The 20257-nt window shown below is 41.7% G+C and overlaps 1 protein-coding gene across 1 annotated transcript in view; it reads left to right on the forward strand.

Moving 5' to 3' along the window:
• ccni (cyclin I) overlaps positions 1–20257 on the forward strand; it is a 24465-nt gene continuing 4208 nt past the window's right edge. Inside the window, exons 1-7 of the mRNA XM_050053469.1 lie at positions 1–230; positions 1997–2153; positions 13331–13465; positions 16269–16343; positions 16541–16681; positions 19343–19471; positions 19650–19751. Of these exons, the coding sequence (XP_049909426.1) occupies positions 2040–2153; positions 13331–13465; positions 16269–16343; positions 16541–16681; positions 19343–19471; positions 19650–19751 (696 nt within the window). The 5' untranslated portion in view covers positions 1–230; positions 1997–2039. The remainder of the gene's footprint in view (positions 231–1996; positions 2154–13330; positions 13466–16268; positions 16344–16540; positions 16682–19342; positions 19472–19649; positions 19752–20257) is intronic.

A 20257-nucleotide genomic window follows, 5' to 3' on the forward strand; every position in this document is an offset into this window, starting at 1 on the left:
TCTCTTCCCCCGAGTCCCCTCCTCGGAAGTAGACTCATCTGTCTATATTCCGTTCTTTTATTTTTATATATTTTTTACAACGACCCCTTTTCCCCAACACGTAGCACCATGGACGCCAGGATGGACGACTAAACCGAAGAACGGGTCCCCGATTTCACCCCTAAATTTATCCTTGGACCGAGTGGGACCGGATGAAATCCAACTGTGGTTTTCTCCGCTTCGCAGGGGAGGTAAGGCTCGGGGCTCCGTCTACTTGCTGGACATGAGTCAGCCATTTAAATGTCCCTATTGTATTTTTCGAGCAGACTTTGTCACAAACGCACCCTAACTCATTTTACATGACACAATCTAAGGTTACTGAGCAACATTTTTTAGCAGTTACATGTTAAACACGTATGAATTTGTGTTACCCGGCGGGTTAGCTAGCTAGTTGCTAGCGACGCCACAGGGACGCTAGGCAGCTAAGCTAGCTACGTTCCAGGGAGTAGTTGTATTCAGGGCAATAGTGGAAGTAAACGCTCGGGAATGCACCTGCTTCAGAAGGCCCGGTGGTTTCCAAATAAAGTGGGACCTTCCGGGGTTTATCAGGGTAGTTCCCGACAAAATAAGAAGCATCCTGGTTTCACTTTGTCGCTGTTTAGCCTGAGGCAAAGCTAGCGGTCTGTTATGTAACGTTATCTGTATGCACACACAGTTGATTGTACGTTAACGATACTACCATAGCTGTGTGATGTGGTCTCTTTGGGGTTTGCTGGAACACATTGTGGACTGTTACCTGCACAGGTAGAGCCCTCAGTGTCCTCACCAAACCCTGGTTAAACAAACATGACCTTAAGTTTTCCTCTGAGTGTGTTCTCGGTTAGCTTTGCATGCTTGTACCATCATTAACAGCATGTGATAGCAGTATAAAAATGATTTGCCCAACACTGAATTCTGTTTATGTTTCTTTAGGGGTTAGGGATATTGATAGGTTTCATAAATCCCAATATCAATGTATATATGAACCCAGTTTCTGGGACCATCTAGTGTCTGCCAAGCCAACACAGAGACACTGATGCATGCTTTTATTACCTGCTAACTACTGTAATGCTCTACTTTCTGGTCTTCCTAAGAAAAACATTGCTCAGTTGCAGTTATTACAAAACCCAGCTGCAATTTCAAAGTCTCTGCATTGGCTTCCTGTGTGCTTCAGAATTGATTTCAAGATCCTTTTATTGGTCAATAAAGCTCTTAATGGTCTCAGTCCCCCAGAACCCTCAGGTCTTCTTTTAGTAGTCTTTTTAATCATCACCAATGTCAGAACAAATAAACTGATTGATCGATAGTGAGAATTATTAATGTTTTAAACAGCGAGTCAGGAATGTCTGGTTTCATTTAGTCCAAATTAAACACCAGAGAAATCAGAGAACGTCATCACATTGGTGCTCAAATCACACCAAAATCCAACATTTCTGTAAAGCAGCCCTGCTTATGGGTTTGCAACACAATGACCCAATACACCTAGAGATATTAAAGGCATAGTAACAGTACATAGTACAGTGTAAACAAAATCGATGACACCTCAGCTGACAAATTTATGTCGTCACACAGTACATTAGTCATATAACCCACTCCTACTTTGCTCTGTCTGCTCGTTCCTTGTGAATTACTGAGTCATTTAATCTACTCATGCCTTTAAAAAGTTTTAAAAACTCAACTGTGAGAGGGATTGTTGCACTGAGGCTGGCTGGGCACAATTTACACTACCATATGCAACTATGGTGATGGGATGCAAATGGTGGGTCACAAGCCAAAAAAAGCTGGGAACCAAATTGCTGTTGATCATCACCTCGTCTCACCTTCAGTAAATATTGTTTTAGAAATCATCTTGCGCTACGCTGTCATTCACACCGTAATCTGTTCTTAACCCCTCGTGTTTCATCAGGCATGGTTTGAACTGTAAATTGAATCTAGGTGACATTGGAGTGACGTTCTGATGTGCTGTGTCACTGTGCAGGTAGCTGTATCCAGTGGGGAGGTAGGCTCAACCAGGGGAAAGAATGAAGTTCTTCGAACCCTGGGGACGCCAGAGGCTGTCTTTTCTTCTGGAAAAGGCCGCCTCTAGGGAAGCCAAGATGTGGAAGGTCTACGTGCCAAAGAAGCCCTCCTCACAGGTGAGGATTTACCGCAGGGTGCATCTATTCATTAACTAATGCATAGATTCACTGATAAAAACATCTCAACATGAGCTCTTCTTACACAGAGATTGCGCTGTAGAGCCTCTACTAAGTCCCTTCCTTATGCCGCCTTTGCATTTTTACACAGCACCAAATGACGGCGGCATCATGCTGCTACAGTGTGTGATTATAGACTGCATGCTGGCATCGGGGGATCAAAAGAGGCATGATGGGTGTGACATGTAACACATCAGCGCCGGCCTCTAGTTTGACATATAACATACGTGTCGGCAGCACTTTATAAACAACAATAATGGCATAATGCGGCAATAACATCATTTGCTGTCCCTGTTACATGGCAGCTGATCTCGTCCTCTGCTCAGAGGGTAAGGAGCTCCTGGACCTCGTTGTTTTCCCAGTCGCAGACATTTTCAGCAGCTCTTCTTCTTCAAGTTAGCCACTAGCTGCTACCAGCTACTTTTTAAATTTCCTGTGGTGGGTCAAAATGACACACCCGTACCCATGTTCCCGTCTTGCAGGCCATCCTGTTTATACAGACATTGTTTCGACGCACTTGCTGCTTGCCTTCCCAGCTCAGAGGAGAGACACCTCAGTCCCCTGTTCTTTGATCGTACCTTTTATACAGAACAGCGAGGTGGCATCACAGCTCAATGTTCCTGCCCTGAACAGACAGTGTAAAAGGGGCTATTGCCGAAATTATGATGACAGAGCCACAGCTCGTGCCAGTGACTACCTTTGAATATCTGCATCTACACTGTTTGACTCAGGCTGCAGTCTCACACATTTATTTTCAAGCTAACACTCCATAACTGACTTTTTTGAGTTGTTTGGTGCATGTTTCTGTCCACAATGTGGAGTCACAGCCAGATGTTTCCAGCAGCTCAAATAGAGTCTGACACATCAAAAACAGCAGACTTAAATTTTTTATAGAAAATCAGAGATGACTGGTAAAGACAGCTGTTTTCTTGTGATCTTAAGCATTAATTAACTCTTAAAACATTCTGACACAAAATGCATTTATTAGAATTCACCAAACTGGCAGGTTTTCTTTTTTGTTCTAAGAAGACTTTTTTTTAGACATGAAATGACATGTTAAGATGCAGCTTTAATTTGCAGTGTGTGGTCTGTTCCCAGCTCTGGTGCATCTGAGACACGACAGTAGATAACATGTTGTCATGACACAGCAATGAATCACAAATACAGTAAATCACTGAGCAAAGCCTTCCTGGTGCAGACACTTTGTTTTATCTCATCCGTCACCAGACTCAGCAGGCCTCACCCAGTTTCCACGTCTGAAGACATGTCCTTAAATTATGTCACAGATGTTTTGTTCCGTCACACCCTCAACTGGTTTGCTTAGCTCACAGGCACGCCCGCAAATGATGTCAGACACCTGTGAAATGACTTCAGGCATTCATTTCTCAATCCACTAATTCAGATTAGTTTTGCCTTCTGTATTATTTTAAGACATCAGTTTATGTGAGGTAACTGTTTATATTTTTCATTATCATGCTCTCTTTTATAAACAGAGTTCAGCTTGGCTTAATGTCAGTTCAGTTCTGTTTAAATAAATTATATGTCTTGTATTATTCATTATTTTTCCCCAACTCCAAATTATCAAGCGTGTTATTAACTACATATTGAATTAGTAATTGTAACATTTAAATATAAATATTCTTGAAACCCTATAATGAACCCATTTGCTGGTCTCCAAGTTCTAGTTGAACTTCTTCCTGTCTTATCAGATTCAGGTCATGACCCAGGTCAGGCCTCAGGGTGTAGCTGTGACATTTTGTTTCCGCAGTTACATATTTTACAGATTTCTTTTTGCCTGCTGGTGGAGGCGTTGTTCTCTCTGGTTTCATTGTTCCACCCTGTTCCTCCATGGTTAATACATAAGAAGAAGAGTCTGTTGTGAGCTGAATGTTAAACCTGGTGTCCAAATACACCCAGGAGGCACTGCAGTAGCAGTCACAGGAACACACTGTCACATAAATTGGATCATGTAAGTGTTTTGTGGTCCATGTTTACATGCGTTATTGTAGTTACGCTATATGGCCATCTATCTAACTATCTATGTTTTAAAAGAGGGAGCCTCCTGCTGGAGGTGTTTCAGGCACGTCCCACTGGTAGGAGGCCCCGGGGCAGACCCAGAACACGCTGGAGAGATTATATATCTCATCTGGCCTGGGAACGCCGTGGGGTCCCCCAGGAGGAGCGTGAAAGCGTTGGGGAGAGGGATGTCTGGGGTGCTTTGTTTGGTCTGCTGCATACGTGACCCGGCCCCAGATTAGTGGATGAAAATGGATGGAGGATAACTTTAGTATTTTTCAACCTGGCACCTATCTTCTCATGTTTTTGTGTCTTAGTGACAAATGGAAACAACAATTGGTCCGTTATTCATTGAGAGCGCTGCAGCTGTAATGACAGGCTGCAAAGTAATCCCTGTGGGCAATAATGCACCAGCAGTTTACATCCACTAAAAGTGTTTGTTTTTGCCACTGACAGGCTCAGACTATGATATTAAGTGTTTGACAACATTACGGAAAGGATCCCTGCAGAGATAGACCTTTAAAGAGCAAGATCTTTTTTGTTTAACCAGAAACAGCCCCAAAATCGCTGTCAAAAGACGAACCAAGACAGGTGTTGTGGGTTTGATTTGTTTCTGTCGACTCTGAATGAAGTGTGTTTTACGATGATAAAATTACTGTTTATTAAACGGAGTCTGGTGGGTTTGGTGAAAGTGATTTTGGGGCTGTTTCTGGTTAAACCAAAAGGATCTTACTCTTTAATAAAAGGGTCTATCTCTGTAGGGATCCTTTCCATAATGATGTCAGACACTTAAATGGCAATCTGAGCCTGTCAGTGACAAAATCAAACACTTTATGTTGATGTAAAGTAACAATATGTAATTGCTCATTCTGTTTTGTGGCTGCTGGCTGCAGCACTCTCACTCAATACTGGACCAGCTTTTTGAATCCTTTAGTCTCTTGAACAAAACAAAACAACGTGGGAAATAGGATCTCTTAAATAGGTTCTTAAAATCTACTGAAGAAAACCTTTACACCAGTCATGTCCAAAGTCCGGCCTTGGGGCCAATTGTGGTGCTTCAGACTGGTTTTAAATGCCCCTCTGCTTGTCTTTGAAAATAAACTTTATAATTAACAGAATATATTAACATGTATCACTTTGCATTTTATTTCGTTCACTTTGTGATGTCAGAACAGTCACTTTGTAGACATGGACCAGAAAGAACTATGCCGGCGGAATTAATGTGTTTTCATAGATAGATCTTAAACAAGCAAACAAACATTTGCATAACACCAGATATTTTCTGCTCTGTAGCAGACATGGCCACAGGAAAGAAACGTTAAGTCAAGAACGGGGGCCGCTGCTTTCAGGAGTGGTGGACAGTTGAAGACTTTCTCACTTAAAGATGAAACAGTTGTGTTTGTGTTGTGTGGGTGTTTAGACACCCCTGCTTTAAACATTCATTAGTTAATTTGTCCGCCTTTCAGATGATCTTAAGATGAATCAAAATTGTTGTACATTTTTCCACCATTTTCTTTTTTAACTGTAATGTTTGTGTCATTTTTGTTGTGGAAAAACTCTAAAAATAATATATTACTGTTGAAAATACTGATTGAAAACGTGGTTGGATGCATTTCTAACAAATACATGTTTTCCCCACTCGTCTTAACATTAGTGTTTATGTTGATGATGGTAGTTTGTGCCTTAATTAGCTTTCTCTACTCCACTATGTGCTATATATTTTGTTCCCTCAGAGACCATTGCAGCTACCTGGACTAGGTTTCCAAACTCACAGCTGATCTAAAGGTGTAGCTATTCAAATTAAATGGAATTAGCAGAGGGGTAATCTCTGATCGTTAATCCAGATCTGCTGCTGCTGAGTCACAGCAGCACGTTCGTGTCACTGCCAGTGTGATCTGTTAAATGCAACACAATCGACCTCCTGTTGTTGATCTGTTGTTGGATCCCAGAGTGCAGCCGGGGTAACTCAGCAGGGGAACCTCTGTTCTCCATCCAAGCACTATGTTTTGTTCTTTTCAAATGTTAATCAATTAACCAGGTCTGGATATGTAAAATAATGACAAAAGATAAAATGTTTTCCTCAGCACGACCTTAAAGTCAATAAAGTTAGCACTAAGGGCTAATCTCTAGTAATATAACGTCCTCATATCCTAACATGTTTTTAAGGAACGAATTAGGAATAACTTCACTAAAAACCAAGACCTGCTGATACTGAGATATACAAATGAAACTTTATTTGAAGAGTAACAAACACCTCTTTTGTTTAGACCTTGGGCCTGTCTGTTTGTGGTTTTATTTTGACAATGAAGAGGCCAGTAAAAGGCAGTAAATGACGGCACTGAGGCAGATATGACGCTTATCAGTGCTTCTGGCTGATATAAAAGGCATGTAAACCAGTATAAGAGGTCAAGGAGGCATTTAAGGTTGGTCTCCTCGGAGACATACCAACAGCAGCTGATCAGTTTGAGATTTAGAAAGCTCAGATGGCGTCCAAATATATTGTCGATGAGTTATGACTGTACATGTATGTCTGCACAGTCTACACTTGTTAGTTAGTGAACCACAAGTCCAAGAAATGTTTTTGATTTGTGGAAGAATGTGACTTTAGATGATGATGATGTACCTGTAGATGAGACTTAAGGCCTTTGCATACTGTTTGAGTTCGTTACTGGACTTCTTCACAAGTTACAGACTGTTAGGGTTGTGCCGGAGTAAAAAAATTTAAGAACAGTCTGATATTAAGACAAACACCGGACCAGTATACTGAATTTTGACTCAGATTACTTTGCATTTTATTTCATTCACTCTAACAATGACAGAACAGTCGTACAGTTGAGAAAGAGAGAGGAAGAGCTGTCAATTGACCATGACCTGATTGCGAGTTGGATTACGCGGTGTGGGAGGCTGCCTGACGAACCTGGTAAACCCAAACATGTTGTGATGGTAGTCGAGGAAATTCTGGCCGAGGCTCCTGTCCACAAGATCCCCGGAAGAGGTAGAGAATGTAGAATCCGATTTGGCCGTGCTCAAAGCCTCCGTTGTGGAGCCAGCTGCCCCAATTCGTGGCCAGAAGGTTGTTGATGCCTGTCGTGGCAGCAACCAAACGACCTGCCAGCACCAGCAGTGACGGAGGCCGGTGCCAGCAGCTGAGTTTCAGCACTGATGCCATACTCTCTTTGACACCTTACTTTTGAGAAGTAAGCATATTATTCTACAAAACACCTTTTCATTTGTCAAACAAAGGCAAAGATTGGGAATCTGGCCAGACATTCATCCAGGATTTTTCCATTCTTGGTGCCACTGACAAAATCCGACAGTACTAAAAATGCACTGATGTTCGATAGTCATATTTAGTTCTTGGAAATATCAAACCTGACCACTTGTGGAAGAGGCAGACTCAGAGAACTCACAGGCCATATCTCTGGATTAGGGGCACTGAGAGAGAGTCATAAAGCCCTTCGGCCAGTGACAAGGCACCAGGGAGGGATAACCTTTTCCTTGAAATGTGAAAGGAACTGAGTGTTATAAGACAAACTTTGTTGAAACACCTCTTCAGTGTTGTGTGGAGTTCAGGGATAATGGATGGGGACTGGCAAAAAAAGAGAAATGTACTTGTACAGCACCGTAAAAGAACTACAAGTCCCCTCTGGCATATGAGTGATTCACGATCCCCCAATATGACCTGAAGCAGCGGCTCAGGAAAAAGGATGTCTGGATTAGTTTCCTCGCCTGCTGCTGCTGCTGTGACCTGGCAAAGCAGTAGAAAATGGACGCGTGCCACTTTGACAGATTTTGTCTTTTTCATCCGGCAGTGGAAACGGGCTGGAAGTAGGCCAGCTGTTTTAAGTTTGGACAGCCAAGAGCTGAGAGGCTGAACAGTGTCAAGTTGCAGATTAGACGGCTCACAGGATCGGTTGCCTTCTGACCTTTGACCCCTGCTGCTTGTCCAGTGCTGCACATTCCACTCACTGAGCCAGTGATTTAACCTCTGAGACAAATCACGAATATGATTGATTTGAATGTTGATGTCTAAACTGTTGGCATCTTCTTCAGGAAATATCAAATAGTGCAGCATTTCTTTGACTTTTTAAAATTACTACTAAATTACAAGGATAACTTTTTGGATTATGTAATTTGTGTATGTAAAATTTCAGTCTTAGTTTAACATGATCTTGCAGCTAGGTCAGAAAATTGACACCATCATGAGCTGTCAATACTCGTCATAACAGCAGTTTTATCAATTCTGACGTATTCAGTGATCGTTCGGAGGTCTTTGGTTTTGTGAATCTGTTATTGGTTGATGAAAAAAAGCACCAGGTAAGTTGATGTTAATAGTGGCGTTGGGTGAAACCAACTATCCTCTGTCTTAAACCACTTGCACCAAGGGATGCAAGAAAATATCGCTACACTTGAGCATCCTGATATAATGTTTTGTGACTTTTTTTATGCATATGGTGGTGTGTTCTTTGTGGTATGGCGTCTTTCCAAAAATTAGATTTGAAAAACCCTGCAGTTCGTGAATTTGCTTGCAATATATCGCAGATTATTGAATAGTACCCCCTTATCATTATACATATCATATCTCCAGATTCTTGCTAATACACAGCCCTGCTTTCACCTACAAATGAACATGTATTCATGCCATGGGTGACCTGTTCATACTAGGCTGCTGTGATGAAAACTGTTAACAGTAGTGTGTGTGGATTATCTAGAAGCAGGGACATTGTTTACGGAAAGACATCTCGCTGCTGAGTTTGTCAAATGACAAATTGTTTAGTGCTTGAAGCGTGTCAGATGAAATTCCCTCTCACCTTAGTTGTCTTGGAGTGATGGCACAAGTCTTCTGTACGGAAACCCCAATACCTCTGCAAGTAAAACCGGAACTATTCGTGACAACTGCAAAAATTAATTGATCAGTTGATGGACAGAAGATTAAGCGAGGAATATTTTGATTATTGATTAACTGTCCCTTTGAAAGCAAAAATGCCAAATATTTGATGGTTCCAGCCTCTCGAATGTGTTGATGTCATGTTTTTCTAGTTTTACGTTATAGTAAATTGAATATTTTTGCTTTTGCACTGTTGGTAAGGAAATTGTGACGAGCGTTCTTTAGTTTTCTGATGTGTTAGGGACTAAATAATTAATCTGGTAATCAAGACGATTAAAGGCAGATTAATAAATAGCCCTTTTTACACAGTTCCTTCATCACGCTGCCTTTGCATTTTCACACAAAACCATTGCAGAATCAGAACAGCTATTCCTGTTCTTTGAGTTAGCTGCTAACTGCTGCCACCAGCTACTTTTTTAATCTCCAACAGTGGGTTGCACATATAAAATGTAGTCAGAACGTCACACCTGTGCCCATGATCCCATTCTGCCAGCTTTCCTGTTTATACAGACGTTGTTTCGGCGCTGTTACTACCTCTGTTCTCAGCTCAGAGGTGAGACAGCTCTGTCCCCCTTTTCCGCGACCGTACCTTTTATACAGAAAGGTGAGTTGGCATAACGTTGTAATGATCCTGTTTTGAACAAGCAGTGTAGAGATGAAGCCCTGCTATCTGCATGGCCAGATACCAACAAGGGCAAACTGCAAAACATTTTTTTGTGATATGGGTGAACTGACCTTCACCACATAAACTCATGTAGTCAGTGTAGGTAGGTTTTGATCAGATGCTTCTTGGGTTTTAACTGATTACATAATACGATTCGGAAAAAATATGTGATTGCAATAATTTTTACTGACACTGTAATTGCGATATGAGTCAGGATATTAGCGGGAAGAATATGTAATTAAAATAAAAACATTTAAATAATTAAGATATTAGAAATGGTCATGTTTTTTTCCCCCGAAGATCTGTCACAGCAAAAAAAAAAAAAATCTTAAGTGTGTAGAATATGATTTTTAGGCCACAATACTAAATTTAGAATCATACTTTGACACGTATTTTGCCTTTTAATAAACATTGCACCTTCTGCAATTTGGATATTGCAGTGTCTATATTGCTATTTCAATGAAATTCTGAATAATTGTTCGGCTCTAATGCTCAGTATACAGAACAAAAAGTTGAACATGTAGGGCTTGGTAACCATTTGGAGAAATTGGCAACCAGTTCTTGGCCTTTGATGGCAACCATTTTGTAACATATACAAAATAGGGACAACAAAACATGCACCCCAAAATCAATAACGTTTTTTAATATTTGTTGCATTAGTTACATTTGAATATTACTGTCCGTACCAGATGAACTAGATAATGGTACATGTGCGTTGGTGCGTTTACTTGCCTGCACACAGGCATCTGTTTTAGACATGAAGGTGAAGCAAATTAAGTTATTGACTGTGTGGTAAGTGAATATGCAAATTGTTCAACTGACAAAGAACCAGATGAACCTGCATGAATAACAAAAAGGTAATTTGGGAGGTCTTGGGAGGTGAAGTATTTCTGCATCTTTGAGCTGGACGGAAAATTACACTGCTGTGAGAGCTGGTACACTTATTGACGGGCTGATGAACGCTATTCGCAAGTTAAATGCTGCCAGCTGAGAGATTCTTATAAAACTTTTCAACACCTTGAATTATGTTTTGAAAAGTGAGAAACCTTAAAGGGATAGTGCACCCAAAAATGAAAAGTCATCCATTATCTACTCACCCATATGCCGAGGGAGGCTCAGGTGAAGTTTTAGAGTCCTCACAACACTTGTGGAGATCCAAGGGGAGAGGGGGTAGCAGCACAACTCCACCTAAAGCCTGATTTATGGTCCTGCGGCGTACCTACGACGTACCTACGCCGTTGCCGTGACGCCGTCGTGAACCCTTTGAACTTCTCCGTCACTCCATTTCGTCGCGGTGCATTTCACCGCCAGAGCGGTAGGAGGCTGCGTTCCTTTCCTGAATGGTTATCGTCGTCTCTAGTTGATTCTTTGTTTAGCTTCCGGCTTTTCCGGTCACAGAGAAATGAATGCGGAGCACGGACAGACGGCTCCGTCCGTATCCGTATCGAACGTTGAGCATAAATGGGCCTTAATACTGCAACATCTACATCGCAACAGAAGATGTTTAAAGATGGCGGGGATGGCGCAATCTGGAAATACGGAACCGGAAATGCGTTGCTACCAAGCAAACCAATCACAGCCCTCTCGGTCTGTGCTGGGTCTGCGTCGCCTCGACGTGTAGTTATATTTTTGGGGAGGTGCACGTCAGGCTACGCCGGGGGGTACGGCAAGCCTTCTGCGTAGCCACGTACCCTACGACGTAGCGACGTCGCTGATTTAACACAGGACCATAAATCAGGCTTAATGGAGGCTGACGGCGCCCCAGATTCAAACGTCCAAAAACACATAACTGAAACCACAAAATATCTCCATACTGCTCATCCGTAGTGATCCAAGTGTCCTGAAGCCCCGACATAAAAAGTTGTTTGGAAAAACGTCATTTGAACTCTGTTTTTAGCCTCATTGTACCCACTCTCCTCTGGGATCTCCGCAACGGATGTGAGGACTTTAAGGCCTAGTCCACACGAGCACGGGTATTTTTAAAACTGAACTTTTTTGGCCTCCAGTTTTTAAAAAATCTGCGTCCATAGGAGTGGTGTAATAAAAATACCTCCGTCCACATGACACCGCAAATTCCACTATCAAGCAATGTAATACACATGCCAAAGCAGTAGGTGGCGATATAACTCCTAACTTTAAGGTCATTGTAGCCAATCAGAAGGCAGTAAAACGTCATTACCGGAAAAACAACAACAAGCATTATGCAGCAGGAGCAGTCTCCGTAATAGCACACTCTTGCGCCTCTGTTGCTGGATGTGGTTGAGTAGCGTTAGTTGTATGATACAGCCACAAAGTGCTGATGTGCTGCTAAATAGCAGCAGTATTTTGTTTAGGTCCATCCTCAAATTGTCTCTCACACACACTGGATCGGGTAACAACACAGCTGTTTTCTGTTTACGTCGCACACTGTGATGTCATACAATGGAGACGAGACAAAATAACTGCGGTTATCCTGTCCACACATGACTGCTGACACCCGACTTTTCCAAAAAGTTCACCCTGGACTCCGGTTACAAATACTACTACCACTACTACTACTATCATTTTTGGGTGCACTATCCCTTTAACATCCTTACCTCATCTGCTAGATCTTCAATTTCAGCGTTTATACCTCTGTGTCACATTTTGATCATTAAGCCGACATATAACTGCATTGTATCTTAATTACTCAGAATATAAGGTGACTAAAAACAGCAACCATATTTTCAGTTTCAGCCTGACTGCTAGCCTGGCAACACTTTTAAAAGTTAGTGTTGAGCCCTGACATGTTAAACCCTCGTCATACAGTTTGATATTTCCATTAGATAGAAACACGTGAAAAGGAAATTCCAGATTAATTATTTTAGTTGTCAGATGGTTAACAAATGGAATTCCTGAAATGTCTTTGGGTCAGGTTTTGTTTAGTTGTTGAGCTGGTTCATTAAGGTTATGTTTGTTCTTGAAGAGGAAGTATGTCAGTCACAAAGGCCTCCCAAAATCTAGGTGAGTCAGCTGGATCGGTAAGTCCTACCTAACCCTGTTTGGCCCTGCAGCAGAAACCAGGACAGGTTTTGCCCTGTATAGCATCACTGTGTTACAGAGAGACGCTTGTCATTTTCTGAGCAAAAATTAAATTTTGATGTTTCAGGGACTGAACAGTTTATTGAATAAGCAAACATCTGTCTTGACTGCATCGAAAGATAAATATGTGCTCACAGATTTGCTCACTCAGACCCAGACTAGAGAAGAAATAGTTCAGAATGATTTGTTTTCTCATCATCATAAGCTTTATGTGTTGTCTTGACAAACTTGAGAACACAAAACATTTTGTCTTGACTCTGCCTCTTTATTCTGTGTCCTCAACAAAACGATAACTACTGTGTGATCTCGCCACATCAAAGCCGTCATAACAAATTCATCAAAGGCTCAAATGGAGGATGAATAATTATGATGACATATTTTATTGTCCTCAGGATCAAAACACTGATAAGAACAAATGTACCAGTGGCAAACATGTCCATCCACTGATGTTGTGATGTTGTTAACCTTGTTGTTCGTTGTTTGTTGTAGGATACAGACATCTCCCCGGCCCAGCGGGATGAGGCCGTGCGCTGGTTGACGGAGCTCCATGGCAGGCTGCAGCTGTACCCAGAGACCCTGGTGTTAGCTGTTAGCATCCTGGACCGCTTCCTCACTCCCATCAAGGTAAAGAGATACCACCAGTTCTACTTTTATACTGATGTTGGTGTGAGTAACGACCAAGTGGAGCTGGTGGAGCTTTTATTGGTTATTTTACAGTGCTTTCTAAACATAGATTTTACTTTGGAGGGCATATTAACGGCTACAATCCACGGTCAATTAACTATCAGACAATCTTTATTGGCTCTACTCCTGCTGTGTGTGTTTGTTCTGCTACCTTGACCAAGTTGGGAGCGCCCTGAAAGTGTTGTGTCGAAGTCTGTTTCCCTCTTTTTTAAATGATGCTACCTTTTGGGCTACCCTCCATTGTTGGTTGTGATTTAGGTATACACGGGTACACTTCCCATCAAACCATCCACTGGTAATCTGCCGCAACAGTTTTGGCTTCAAGGCAAACATATCTGGCAAGAAAGCACACTGATAGTCTACTGTAAATGATATAAAAGATCTGTTTTCTGATAATTGATAAAATATGCATCCAGTGCTTGCCAGCTCTTTTGATATCACTGCTTCCTCTGCCTGCTGTTCTCCTGGAGTTTCGATTCCTACGTTTGATTTTAAAAGAGCATAATGATGTAATGCATATAAGATTAATAGATTAATAGTGTGTTAAAAGTCACATGCATTTTTTGTTTGTCACATGCAGTAGATCATTTCTATGCCTGCAGATAATCATGGACCTCTCCATCAGCTAACACCACAAGTATATTTCGGACCTGTGGGAAACACTGTGTTACGGTATAAAAAATATGAACCCCATCTTTATTTTTAACTCCAGAATATAATCATTTTAAAGTCTGTATTATTACCAATACTGTCACCACTAATTTTTTGCAATCATATAAACAGTGATAGAGGATATCATCCATGTTGCCCACCCATATGATGCATCAGTGCCGACCAGATTAGTAGAAACACTGTTTTGTTGTGATATTGTGAATTGATGCCTAAAACCCTAAAATGTAGAATTTCAGTCGAGCAGCGTTTGGTTGTGTGGTGGCAGCTAAAGGCTCGTAAAGCTTCACATCTTAAGAGAAACAAAAGGAAAACAGAATCCCTCAGACTGGAGCTTAGTTTGCAGGTGGATCGGTGCAATGTTCTTCATAGCTTTGTTTTTGATCCCCACCGCTGCACAGCTGTGATGACATGGCTTCTGTTACAGCTGACAGACTGCGTTTACACAGGAACAGGAAGTGTCAGTTCTGAATGTCCTGTCAGGTCTGACACTAAGCCAGAGACAGGAAGTTACTGTTTTTAACTGAGGAAGAAAATGTTCCAGCATTATCAGGAGTCGGACTCGATAAGAAACACTGTTTAATCTTCTGCGTGTGTGTGTGTGTTAATATCTCATTTTATTTTTGTGAGGTCAACTGCCTGATCTATAGATATTGCTCTGCTACTGTTGAAGCAGAGAGCAGACTGCTGCCTCATGGTTTCCACCCTGAGTCAAATACCAAAATGCTGATTCATGTTTAAATAGTTGCTGTGTCGGCACTGTTGATAACCAGCGGTGTTGAAGTGGATATTGATCGGTGCTGCTTTGATACAAATACAAACTGCTTTGCTACAAACAAAGGCGGAGGCATTAAAAAGAATCACTTTTATGACTATAATTGAGTCATCTTGCATGATTTTGAAATACTTTTCTGGAGCCAGCAGGTTTTTGCTTTTACAGAGGTTTGTGAATCACTTTTCCTTCTCTAACTAACTAACTTGTAGCATGTAACTTGATGCAACTTCAGTTCAATTTTAGCAGCGTCTGGATTTAGTGAATCAGTATGAGTTCAGGTTTCTTAGGTTTGTTTCCTTCAGGACTTTACAGCATGCACTGCATCCTGCTGCAGGCCTCACAATGGCTTAAGCTGGAATTGACTGTTAGTTAATCCTCGCATCCCTCGCACATATGAAGTTTACTAGGACGACAGAAGCATATTCACCTCTCAAAAGTCATGCTAGTATTTGAAACAGTGAGTTTGATTGAGAGAGACAAAGGCGGGCTTCTCATATCTAACTGTTGAAATGACAGATGTGGCAGGCAGACTTTATGCTAGCTGCAGGAATCAAAGGAATACTTCACCTGCCAATTGACCATTTGTATATTTATTACTTCCCCAATATTACATTGAATTTGTGAGGAAAACTTTGCTTTTCTTGCAAGCCTCCAAGGTGAACAAAGAATCCAAAAACAGAGAAAATGCTTGATGAATGAAGTCATAGGTGTCAACGTTTCACAACAGCAAAACTATATCCAAGTCTCATTTATCCAGTCTTATGCTCAGTGCTTCCCAAATAGACAGAGCTTTCTGAGAGGGAACTGAACTGAAAGTAAAACTTAACTATCATCTGTTCAAAGTCAGACTCCTTTAACAAAACAGTAATTTTACCTCACAGACAGAACACAGAAGCTGCTGGTCTATCACTGCCGTGTTTGGTTAGTCTGTTTGTGTTAGTGTGAGACTGGTGTTTTTAAAGGTTAGTTCTGATTTAGGAAAGTCTTTAATACTTTTAATGTTTCCCCTCTGACTTGTTTCAAAGTGAGAATCATCTCAAAGGGGTCTTAAATACAAAGGATGTCAACAGGCCTTTTTCACAGCAGACATTTTTACGAGTAGGTAAAGCACAGGTATGGCTGATTACATTTAAGTTCAATGCAGTGTCCTGTTAAATCATGTCACTCAGTGAATATTCAAAATGAAAGTGTCTTTTAACAGACCTGTCAGCTGATGTTTGGCTGACTCCAGCACACTGGTGTAAAACTGGCTGTAAACATTTTATTGATTTACTGATTGATGGGTTTGTTTGTGTTCAGGCCCGTCCAAAGTACCTGCGCTGCATCGCCATCGCCTGCTTCTTCCTGGCTGCAAAGACCTGTGAGGAGGATGAGGTGAACACACACACAACACGATGCACATATAGACACACACATAATCGGGCAGTAGATACTGGGATGCATCATAAGACTTTCCAGACTTAAAGGAACTTTGTGAGTGTTAGAATGAACTGAGGTTCAGATATGTGGAGTTCATGACGTCAGGACTGTCAAGGTAACTGTGTGTGTGTGTGTCTGTGTTTGTGTCTCAGCGTGTGCCCTCTCTGAAAGAGCTGGCTGCCTCCAGCAGCTGTGGCTGTTCTCCATCAGAGATCCTGAGGATGGAGAGGATCATCCTGGACAAACTGAACTGGGATCTGCACACCGCCACAGCACTGGACTTCCTGCACATCGTACGTCTGTCACACACCCACACACTGTGTCTGACACATTCTGACGGCCTTCAGAGATAGAAGCCTTAATTATCATATACTCACTGAACATTTCCCCCATTCAGTGAATTACTGTTCATTGGTAATCAATCTGATCATTCCAGTTCAGTGGCCTATTTGTGTTTCAGTCAGGTAGTGACACATGGTGGCAAAAAGATGGTACTGCCTGCCCTACCACAGATGATCCTTCACCTCCTGCAGTTTATGTTACGTTAATAAGTTTCACTCAACATTGTTTCATCACTTTCAATTCAGTTATTAGCGGAGTTTCTCTCCATGAGATGTTGTTCCAATAAACTAATCCAAACCAGGTTCAGTAGTGAAATCTGCTACTCTTTTAACAGATTCTGATTTTATTTTTCATTCCTGCAACCCTTTTTGCCATCTGGCCTGGAGCCATTATCATGAGTAACAAAATCAAGTACTGCATTGTGTAAAAAACAGTTATAGGTAACTATGAATATTGCCTTTCTAGTCTTCGGACCACTCAAAGCGCTTTTACACTACATGTGACATTCATGCACTCACTCACAGATACGCTGGTATCCTAGGCTACCGCCTGCTCTTGAATCTTGTCCAAGGATGTTTTGACATGTGGATTGCTGGACGACCTGCTCTACTCTCTGAGCCACAGCTCGTGATTTCACTCGGCGTTGATTTTAAAATATGCATAAATAATGGAACAAAGCCTTTTATTACTTTTTAATTGACACACGGCTTTGTTGAATACTGGATTCTGATTGGTTACGGCATTCTACTGTCTGTTATTTCTGAATAGCAGAATGTTAATATTGACACATATCTGATCAGGGGCCGTATTCACAAACATTCTGAGAACACTCTCAGAGAGCTCCTGACTTTGCCTAAAAAATTTTAATAAGGATCCTAGCTTATGAGTGATTTAGGAAAGTTCTCAGAGCTCTGAGCAAGGAAGGGACAGAAACTTTTATCTTAGTGAGGAGGTGTGGTTGACCTTGTTGCTACGTATGATGTAGTCTGGGGCCGTTTAGTGGCTGTTTTGGTAAGGAACCAGAACTAGGGCGAGAGAGACAGGATCTGGAATTCGATGGATGCGCCTTTCCGTCAAAATAAAAGCACCAAGCTAATAAAAATGCAGTGAAACTTTTTAATTTAAAGAATATAATTTACGGGGCGTCGGTAGCGTAGTGGATAGTGCCGGCGCCCCATGTATAGAGGCGATGCCTCGCAGCAGCGGTCGCAGGTTCGACTCCGGCCTGCAACCCTTTGCTGCATGTCAACCCCCACTCTCTCTCTCTCTCTCTCTCACCCCATTTCACTCTGTCCTGTTCATTAAAGGCAAAAAAGGCCCAAAAAATAATCTTAAAAAAATGAAAGAATATAATTTACAAGAAAAGCCCCAGAATTTAAAGTTTTACTTTGGTGAACACTTTTACTTTGGTGAATTTGGTGAATTCCGGATCCGCTCTCTAGACCGGAACCAGAATCCAGACAAAATTCAGAGTGAATGGAAACCAGGCCCTTCCCCGTACATGAAGAGCCTGGTGACACAAGGCTACGTATGATGCTTTGTTTTAACAGATGTGATTGGTTGTCACAGACACGCCCTTTTGTGAGCCTTTAAGTTGTGAGGACACCCAGTGGAGATGAGATGAACTGCTGACTGTGAAAGTGTTGTCATTGTTCATGTGATCACTCTGCTGATGGAAGGTTGAGACAGACTCAAGTCATCACTGCTGTACTAATGCATTTCTACAGTTTTCCAGATATCTTAGTGTATTGATTTTTTTTTCCTGGCGTTAAAGTGCGTATCCCTAATGACAACAACCACACATATTCTCCCTGCAGGATCTTATCTGTAGCGTTTTATTAACTCACTGTCATCCAGTGTTTGGAGAATATTTCTCTGACCTCTTTGTTTCCACCATTTTCTCTTCTGATTAAGAAACTCTTAAACTCTTAAAAGTCCTCCTCCCTGCTCCTGACAGTTTCCCACCTTAGGAGCTCCTTTAAGGTCTGAGATGCTCTGTGAATAACTTTTATCTTTACAAGGACCTAGTCTTAACTTTAAGGGGAAACTCTTCTAAGAATTTTCTTAGAATTCCATCACTAGGAGCAACTCTTAGAGCTAGGAAGCTTTGTGTATATGGCCCCACATATTCTGGAGCAGTGTTTCTCATAAGGGAGTACCCGAACCCCTAGAGGTACTTTGGAGTACTGCAAGATGTTCGTAACATTTAGGAATATATACATCAGTCGTGCATCATACATAATTCCTAAAAAAAGATAAGTATATTACTAAATTTTAAGTACAAGATGCAGTTCAGTGGAACTACAATGCCGTCTTAATGTTATTTCATGTTCACAAATGTAGGTTTTCCATGAGTTAAGTGATTTATTCGACACATTTCAGACACTGATGGTGCCTTCTTTTCTAGCATAAATGTTTTGCACCGGTCAAGGGGTACTTACTGAGAAAATATTTCATATATCGTACACTGTTGATGTTGACCTGTCAAGTTTTACTTCACAATAATGACCCGCTGTCTGTACATCATCTCTTACATGTACTTGATTTACAAACATTCCTCACCAGCCAGCGAGACTTGTAATGCTGATTTTTCTCCTCCTCCTCTCCCACAGTTCCACGCGATGGTGTTGTCGTGTCGTTCTGGGTTTTTGGACTCCATGTTGGGACTGAACCGCTCTCAGCACCTCACCCTGCTCACACGGCGACTCTACCACTGTCTGGCTGACCACACGCTCATACAGGTTCACACACATACTCTCACTTTACTCTGCACCACAGATGTCTCTGCTTCTCTGGAGTTATGTAACACTGGTAAATACAACACAGAGGCAAGTCCCCTTTGAGGCTCAGGTATTTGTGCATCTGGACTTGCCACCTGCCTGACTGCTGAACAAGTTTGTCCCTCATGTGTTACTGTAGCTCAGAGGATCCATGCTGGCCTTGGCCCTCATCACCCTGGAGCTGGAGACCTGCTGTCCTGACTGGCTGGCTCTTACCATCGACCTGCTGAGGAAGGCACAGGTACCAATCTGACGCTCTGTCATTATTAGGGTCAACTTGTGGCCAATCAGAAGCTGTAAACGCTCAGTGTGGAAACAAGAAGTGTTGATGGAGAAGCAGTCAGAAGTGAAAAAGAGGAAACTCCTGACAAGTTTAATTTTGTTCCTCAAAGTGGATTTACGTCTGTCATCTGTAGACACTTAAAAAAAACAGAAGAACAGTGACATCACCAACCAAACACTGGGCCAGAGTGTTTCTGTCAACCGAATCAGAGATTTTGTAGAAGCTGTTGTCATTCAAAACACACATTAAACACACATTAAACATGGCTTAATAGAGACAGTTTCAAACACAAGTACACAAATCAGCTTCACTATAACTCGCAGCATTCACAGACAAACACTTGTCTTTATCTGGACACATTTTCCCCACAAATACAACATGCTAATGTTTGTTAGCACAAGCCTATGGTATTTTACATTGTATAAATTAGCCTAGCAGCTAGCAGACTTTTTCTCTTCTCATAT

The sequence above is a fragment of the Epinephelus moara genome, chromosome 9 (genome assembly GCF_006386435.1).
Source record: "Epinephelus moara isolate mb chromosome 9, YSFRI_EMoa_1.0, whole genome shotgun sequence".
NCBI lineage: Eukaryota > Metazoa > Chordata > Actinopteri > Perciformes > Serranidae > Epinephelus > Epinephelus moara.